Source organism: Meriones unguiculatus, chromosome 17 (genome assembly GCF_030254825.1).
Source record: "Meriones unguiculatus strain TT.TT164.6M chromosome 17, Bangor_MerUng_6.1, whole genome shotgun sequence".
Classification (NCBI taxonomy): domain Eukaryota; kingdom Metazoa; phylum Chordata; class Mammalia; order Rodentia; family Muridae; genus Meriones; species Meriones unguiculatus.
This window is the reverse complement of record NC_083364.1, coordinates 91,104,816-91,113,972: the sequence shown is the minus strand read 5'-3', so window position 1 is coordinate 91,113,972 and position 9,157 is coordinate 91,104,816. Positions and strand designations below refer to the sequence as shown.

Genomic DNA, 9,157 nt, shown 5'->3' with positions numbered 1-9,157 from the left:
TGATCATTAAATTACACAATGTGATTCTCAGCTGACTTTAGAGTGAATGGTATCAAAACAGACTTCATGGTTGATAGTCATCGTATAAACTAAGTAGCATTTCAACAGTTATGATTCAGTACATGTGAATTCTTGGCAAAAAATAATTGCGTAGGAAAGAAATCTTCAATTATGGAATGTCAAATGAAGGATGAAGTTAGAGGATAAATGCCTTATCAGGTGATACCATTTCAGTATTTGGAGTTAAGGATTTTATTGTAGGGGGAAACTGAGAAACTCAAGCATGCTTGGGGACTATAAACAGCACAGTATTTTTTTTTTATTTTTTATTAGAGGCACAGTGTTTATCTAGGCATCCAAATAAAGCAGGGCCATTAAACAAGTTGCATAACCTTTTAATCACCTGCCAGGCAAACAAGGAGTGGATGCGGTTGAGTCCCAAGAAACAAGATTGTTGGCATAGTTTTCAGTGTGCTTTAATGAATGACATTTAGAGGCGTGGCTTCTCTCTATATAAATGTGCTTGTGGAGCTGCACTGACAGAATTGTCCTGCCACTACAAAGGAAATTCCCACACCATGAGCTACTACAGCGGCTACTACGGAGGCCTGGGCTGCGGCTATGGCTGTGGCTGTAACAGCTTCCGCAGACTGGGCTATGGCTGTGGTTATGGAGGCTACGGATATGGCTCTGGCTATGGATGTGGTTCAGGCTACGGATATGGCTCTGGATATGGTTCTGGCTACGGATATGGTTCTAGCTACGGATATGGCTGCTGCCGTCCTTCATGCTGTGGAGGGTATGGGTTCTCCAGCTTCTACTGAATAAATATTTGAATCTACAACCTTTGGATTAGCCTTCTGTAGTATCTTTATTTTGTAAAAATCTTTATTGTGTGACCTTTATACTTTGTTTAATCTATGTCCAGAATTGTGCTTCCCTTGGGACCACTTTGTTTCTGTAACTAATGTGGCGAATATTGGATAAAGTGTTGATCTTCAGGGATCCACTTCTCTACTGACCGCTGTACCTTTCTTCTTTACTCCCCTTTTCTTATCAGTTGTCTTTGTCCTCTTTACCACCCTTACTTACAAATGCTTGTACTTACATTTCCTTCAAATTATAATAATTCTATGTCTAAGGATTCCAGAAACATTTACTAAAACAGTTCACTATAGGTTCATACTTTAAATGATATATTTATTTATTTGTATTTTTTTGTTTTTATAAATTACAATTTATTTTGTATCCCAGCTCTAGTCCCCTCCCTCACTGCCTCCCAATCCCACCCTTTCTTCCTCTTCTCCTCCCACGACCCTCCCCTAGTCCACTGCTTGTGGAGGTTCTCCTCTCCTTCTTTCTGACCCTATCCTATCAGATCTTATCTGGACTGGCTGCACTGTCTTCCTCTGCAGCCTGGCAAGGCTGCACCCCCCAGGCAGAGGTGATCAAAGACCCAGCCACTGAGTTCACACCAGAGACCACCCCTGCTCCCCTTACTAGGCTTGGAGACTTTGAGTCTAGGGGCTACATCTGAGTCGGGGTTTTAGGTCCTCTCCATGCATGGTCTTTAGTTGCGGTATCATTCTCTTCAGGGCCTTCCAGGGCTCAGTTTTGTTTGTTTGTTTGTTTGTTTGTTTGTTTTGTTTTTGGCTCTTCGTCATCTTTTGGAGCTCCCGTTCCCTCTAGGTCTTTCTATCTCCCCCTTCTTTCATAAAAGTCCACGCATTCTGCCCAAAGTTTGTACATTTAAACAATGGAATACTACTCAGCTATTAAAAACAAAGAAATCATGAAATTTGCAGGCAAATGGTTGAAACTAGAAAAGATTATCTTGAGTGAGGTAACCCAAAACAGAAAAACACACATGATATATACTCACTCTTAAGTGGTTATTAGACATATAGGAAAAACATACAAAAATCTGTACTCCCAAGGAAGCTAAACAACTTTTTCCTTTCCTAAAAAGGAAACCATTTAATTCTGCCTTAAATATTCATCATTCTATTAAATGAAGCTTATTTCATGACTGAAAATTAAGTAATTAGAGTAATTTTAATCTTCACTTAGATTTGACTCTACTGTTAGAAATTCTCCCAAAATATAATTTTAAGGGCCTTTTTTATTTCTCTCACTGGTCAGTACCAACAGCTTATTTTTTGAGATAAGTAAAAGGTAGAATATGCTCCATGTATTTTAAGTTGAAAAAGTTTTAATGTAAAATATAATAATATCATCTGGGGAGAAAATGAAAAGCTATTATTCTATATTAGCCTAAATACAATTCTTAGGTACAATTTTACTATTTTTTTTAGTAATATATCAATTACTTCATGTCTGAATTTTATTTGAAGCATCCTAGGAAATCTTACCATTTGATAATCTGAAGTATAAGTATAATTTAATATCAAGCATAATAAATTAATATAAATCAAATTAATATTAGCACAGCTAATCTTAAGCTTTGAAATTGTGAAATTCAGAATTGTATGAAAATGAATCTAAGTCTTATAACTACTTTTTCTCTAAAGAATTTGGATCTCATTTCCTTTTTCACATGATTTGTAATTTTTTTATTATTAAGTACAATTGTTTTAGTTGTCATTTTAACAGATATAAGTGTATTATTTGAGTCAATTACTAGGAAAATATGGTGTGAGTAATTTAACTCCATATTTATTTTAGCATTGATAATTATCTATGGCAAAACATTGAAAATTGTTTTTCTAGAGCTGTTCCATACCTAACCACTACCCTCTCCTGCACTGCAGCACTTACTTCTCACTAAATACCTGAGCACCCACTGATGGCACTTGCCCAGCATCCTCTCCATTCCACTCTTTCATAGCATCATAACCACCATTCTACCCTTAATTTCAGTTAGGTCATCTTTATATTTGAAATATGAACAATGATATCTAGTTCATCGTCCAATGACACATGATAACTGTCTTTCATTTGTCAATTGTTGGTCTAATTCTCCAGGCATAGGGATCTTATAATTTACTGTCTGTGGTTTCTCCTAGCAATTTCAGTGTTTTGGGTTTCACATTGCAATCTTTGATCTGTCTGGAATTAGTTTTTTTATAAAGAGACAGGCACAGGTCTAATCTTATGTGGACATCCAGTTTCTCCAGCACCTGTTTTTGAAGATGCTGTTTTCTCCAGCATATATTTTCATATCTTGGTCAAACATTGGAAAAGTGTAATTATGCATCCTCATGTTTGAATTTTTAATTTTTCCATTGATCTATGTATCTACTTGTACAAATGCAGTGATATTTTTAATTTTTATTTTTATATTAATTATGGTTTATTCACTTTGTATCCCAGCTGTAGCTCCCTCCCTCATTCCCTCCCATTCCACCCTCCCTCCCTCATCTCTTCCCATGCTCCCCTCCAAGTTTACTGATAGGGGAGATCCTCCTCCCCTTCCATCTGACCCTAGTTTATCAGGTCAGATAAATGGGAAAAATAGGGGAAAATGTTTATCAGTCTCACAGGACTGGCTGCATTGTCCTCTGTGGCTTGGCAAGACTGCTCCCCCCTCAGGGGGAGGTGATCAAAGAACCAGCCACTGAGTTCATGTCAGAGACGGTCCCTGTCCCTCTTACTAGGAAACCCACTTAGTTACATATACACACACACACACACACACACACACACACACACACACACATGTTAAATCAACAGCACTAGTGATCTAGGAAATGTGCAATCAAATTTGAGTTAGGGTTAGTATTATTCAAGCTCCAACATGGCAAAATATTCAATATCTGTTACAGTACATAAAAAGGTAAATCAGCAAAGATTTTTGCACAGTATCACTTAGAATACAAAATAATAAAAGCACTTTAGAAAGCATGCCATGGCTATTAAAACTGCACATTCATATTTCCTATGACACTGTAATTTCACTCCTGGGAATTCATCCAACAGATATAAGTGTATATAATAATGAAAACAAATGTGTAGAGAGGTAGAGATATTCATAATAGTTTTATTTACAGCCAACTTAAACTGGAAAAAAGCCAGATTTTCTGGTTGGCTATCACATAATTGATATGTAAATCTTGTAGCGTGTTTCTCCAGAGCTGCCATGAGGGGCGATATGTCACTATGTGGAATAATAGGAGGAACCGCACCTGTGCTGAAAAGAACAACTACTGTGTTACATGTGAACAAAATCTTCAAGGAATGATGTGACAGTAGGTGCCTCGTCCTATTGTAGCTTGTTAGGCCATGTTCACTTGATGCCATGGGAGGCCTCCTCTTTTCTGAAGAAAGACAAAGTTCCAAAGGCTGGGGTGGATGGGCGAGAGAGAAGAGGTGGGAGACAAGGCTGGGTGGAGGGGAGAGAGGGGAAAATGCAGCAAGGATGTAATATATGAGAGAAGAATTTAAAAATAAAAGAAAAAAGCTACAGTCTATGTACTATATATAAACTGTATGTACTTGAAAGATGCAGAGTGTCACAGGCTGTTGATACAATAAACATTACTAGATAAAACTTATTAGTAGTTCTCAGATATAAACTCTAAGAGGGCTTTGTATGTGTCTTTTAAAGGATTGGTATATTTCTAAAAAATTCTTTAAGAATTTCTATCTAATTGGTTACTGAGCTTGGAAAGGGGCAGAGAGGAGATGAGAAAGGGAGGGTGGGATTGGGAGGGAATGAGGGAGCGAGATACAGCTGGGATACAGAGTTAACAAAATGTAACTAATAATAAAAATGAAAAAAAAAGAATTTCTATCTATATTTTCTTTAATTATGTGGATGATTATTACATATAAATTGGCATTATTAAATATAATAAAATGCTTCTATGAAAGATAAAAAATTCAAGGAGAGGAAAAGAATACATGTTATCATATTAATATTAAATTCATCACATCCAGTCTGCCTGCACTTGCCTTCTCATTTTTATCCCTATCTCCCCTGAGTGACCTGAGGGATTGGTTTGTGGGATTTGTTTTCCTTTTTCTTCTTTGAAAAATATCTTCGTTAGTGGATATTTTTCATCAAACTTCAAAGTAAAATATTTATAACATAAATACGTTATTGTATGTGTATTTATTTCTTTCTTTCTTTCTTTCTTTCTTTCTTTCTTTCTTTCTTTCTTTCTTTCTTTCTTTCTTTCTTTCTTTCTTTTGGTTTGTTTTTAACAGGGTTGCTTTATGTATCCTTGGCTGTCCTGGAAATCACTCTGTAGACCAGGTTGGCCTTCAGTCTACAAAGATCTGCCTGCTTCTTCCTTCGGAGTGCTGGAATTAAAGGCTTGACCTATCACCACCCTGCTTGTACTGTTCATTTTCTTAAGATTTATTTTTGTATTTCTGCACGTGTTTCTGTGTCTGTGCGTGACTATGCTACATATCTGTGTATGCTTGTAGAGTCCAGAAGAGGTTGCTGATATCATGCTGATCTCATGAAGCAGGAGGTGGTGAGCTATGTGATGGAGGGCCTGGGACCTGAACTTGACTCTTTGCAAGAGCAGCAAGTGCTCCTAGTTGCTGAGCCATCTCTCCAGGCTCATGCATTGTGCAAGAGCATGCATGGTCTGAACTTACACCCTCTCCCTACACATATATAGCAGATGTGCAGCATGGCGGTCATGTTGGTGGGCATAGGGGTTGTCTCTGACCCTGTGACCTGCCTTTGTATCCCTTTCCCCTATCTTGGCTGCCTTGTCTGTCCTCAGTGGGAGAAGATGTGCTTAGTCCAGCTGTGATTTGAGGGTGGGCTGGTACCCCTTAGTGAGAAGAAGGAGAGGCAAGAATGGGGGAAGGGGTGCATGACTTCAGGACTGGAAGGAGAGGAGGGAGGGGGCTGGGATCGGGGTGTAAAGAGAGTAAATGAATAAAATTTAATAAATAAACAAATAAAACGAAACTTGAAAGAGCTTCTTGATAATTGTTTAATATCTGCTCTAAGATATTTTATATATTTGCATATTCCTCATTATTTAAAATGTTTAAAGTTCAGTAACACTTCATTTTAAACCACTGTACTGTATTGGATTCTTTTATTCCCCATTTTCACTCTTCCTTTGACATTCTGTGATCAACTATATTGTAAATATGTGGATGATATGACAGTCCCGATGCTCCATATGATGGGATTTTGACTTATGTAGAAGACAAGCCCGTGGGTGTGTTGTAAGGAAGTTTCTAAGAGGCAAGATGACCCACCCTAACTGTGGGGTCACTGATGATTGGACCAGTGTCACTGAATATTAGAGAATGAAATAAGAGGAACACCATTACTCACCACTGTCTGCTTCCTAAATAAAGATACAGTGTGACCACAAAGTTCATGCTCTTGCCAGCATGACTTCCTGGTCATGATAAACGTGTCCTCAAGTTATGAGCTATGATAATCACATCCTTCCTTTCCTAAGTTTATTTTATTTTATTGTGAAATACTTTGCTGCAGTAGTGAGAAAGCGATTAATATGAGAAAAGGCTAACAAAAAGTATAGCCCGCACTCTGGTTAGTTTAGTATTCTTGAAGTAAATTCTAGTTTCTTTTGCACTATTTTTTAGCATGATATTAGATTTTACGTGTTAATCCTCTCTAATATTTTTGCAAACATTTCAGACATAATTATGGCCTGTAATTTTCATTTTTTTTCTTTTGTTGCTGAGCTGAGATTAAAACAAACAAACTAACAAAACACTCTCTCAGTTTTAGCAAAAGTACAGTGACTTTCATTGTCCTAAAACACTTTCTGTGAAAAAGATGATTTCTTTGATGTTTTAGCAGGTCTCTGAAATGAATGCATCATGTAGCACACAATTTGTGTGTTTAGCAATGCTCGTTGCATCATCTATCTTGTCGGTTTGTGTGTAAACCTGTGTGCATTGTATTATATAACTCTGTGTGCTTGTGTTTGCAGAGCAGGGTACATTGCATCGTGTATTGTGTGTGTGTGTGTATAAAGAAGACTACATTGAATCACTAGCATGTGTGTGTGTGTGTGTAGGATTGTACATTACATTATGTAGCATGTGTGGGGTATGTATGTGACTAGGGGAGTGTACATTGTGTTTTAGTGTGTGTATGTGTATAAAGGCGTGTGCATGTGGTTATGTCTGCTTTTCTTATTTTCTTATTGTTTCTTAAAGTGACATCAGAATTATTAACTCTCCATTCATGTAGGAAGTGTAATGAAATTTGTAGCAGTATGTAAGACATGTAAGTAATGTGTACCAGGTCCTAAAATCCAAATGCCATTTAACCCCATCTAAACGTGCAAACTAAAAGTTGATATGAAAGATGTACAACACAGAATGGTAAGATGACTGTGGTTGATGATAATTAACTGACTGGCGTCAGTAGTGGAGAGGAGTCTGGGTGCTTTCAAATACAAAGAATTAAAAATGCCTGACCGTTAGGTTTGTTAACAGTTCTGATCTGAGTGTATGTCTAGACTGGAGATCCTGAAGAATTTTGTATCCTAACATAGAGACATTTGCATCTTTATGTTAATTGTGGCTTCATTAATTGTAGCAAAGAATTGGAAGAATTGGGATCGACATACATGCCCATCAGTAGACGAATGGATGAAGAAAGTGTTATCTGTCTGCCAGTCTATCTATCTTATCTATCTATCTGTCTGTCTGTCTGTTTGTTATATAATCAAAACAACTACTAGAAAATAAACAGACTTAAAATGATAACTATTAAGCCAGGTCACAGACTTCAGAAAAACAAAAGAAAACAAAACAAAATGTTTCCATCTTATGTATAACTTAGTCAACAGCATATGTACAAGTGTGTAAAGAATTACATGTAGAAGAGGTAATTCTTGTGTGTTTGTTTGTATGTGTGTGAGGTGAAACAACAACTGTTTCATTTAAATATATATTAATCTTATTCATATATAAAAGATTCTATAATGTTTGTTATCACCTATGAAAATGTTATGTGATGATTACATGTGTTGTTGGCTATGCTATGTTTTTCACCTTAGATTTTATTTTCTTTGTCTAGTGTTTTACAGTTTTGAGATTCAGAAAAACTTGATGGGTTATTGGTTAACCAATGCTCTTCCATTTTGTATTTTATTATAAAAAAGTCCTTGATTCATTATTCACTTAATATTTCAATAATACCTGCTTTGTTCATTTTCAGTAATAAAAACTATGAGAAGAACTTCTGTTTTCCCACTCTAATTCTTATTTTTTCTATGCATCATGGTTACATAATGTTATTTTACTCATTCTTGTTTCCAGGTTAGTCTAGAAGAGAAGAGTACAATGATTCTCATAGTTGCTAGTCGCCAAGGACATCTTGTATATTCGTTAAATACTGAGTTGATTAATCCAGACAGGCTCATGGCTCAGAAGCTACCTAGATATTTATAAGAGTTAAAACTGTGTTTTTTTCCTGAAAAACAATATAATCAAATGCTTGGTGTGGATTATTTTGCACTCATTTCCCTTCTTGTGTTTTAATGGAACGGCATAAAATCCCGTCTCATGACCATTCTTTGAAATTTATATTGAGATCTAATATTCTTGCCTTGAAAGTGTTTGAATCATTTACAGGATACTCTGAGGCATATTTTTTAATCTTTAAAGTCCTTCATTTCTTGTGCTAAACTATAACATAAATTTTACTGTTTTAGCCATTGTAGGTTTGTAGTTTGGTATCTGGCATTAAATTGACCATACTGCCTTGCAAACTACCAACTGTATTTATTGCAAGAACCTTGAAGAATGACTTGAATTAGTTAGTTATTAATCATATTCCTACATAATGAATGGTCATGTCAATATGCAGATTGAAGATATCTTTTCATTTTAGAGGCTCTGTTTAGGCTGTAAGTTTGCATACTGCTTTGACTAATCATTCTTGCTACAGACTTCATTTGATGTCAGTTAATTGTTTCTCTGTCTTCTGCTTCACTAATATTTCTCTGTTTATTTTATTTATTTTGTTAGACACATGCTTATTATTTAGATTATTCTCGGATCTTATCTAAGGTCATTCATTATATTTTTTATTTGCCTCCATACTTTCCCAGTTGCATTGGTTTTTGGTGTTCATACAGGTGTGATTTATACACTTTTATTTATTACCTACAATTTCAATTAATTTTATTTATTTTTTATTCATTTTTACTCTCACTCTTTGAATTTTTAAAATATT

The 9,157-nt window shown here is 35.9% G+C and overlaps 1 protein-coding gene across 1 annotated transcript; it reads left to right on the top strand.

The window, feature by feature from the left end:
* The first annotated feature begins 578 nt into the window (after positions 1-578).
* On the top strand, positions 579-824 carry LOC132648619 (keratin-associated protein 16-3-like). The gene has a single exon (XM_060370840.1). The coding sequence runs from the start codon at positions 579-581 to the stop codon at positions 822-824; it is 246 nt and encodes an 81-aa protein (XP_060226823.1).
* The last annotated feature ends 8,333 nt before the right edge of the window (positions 825-9,157 follow it).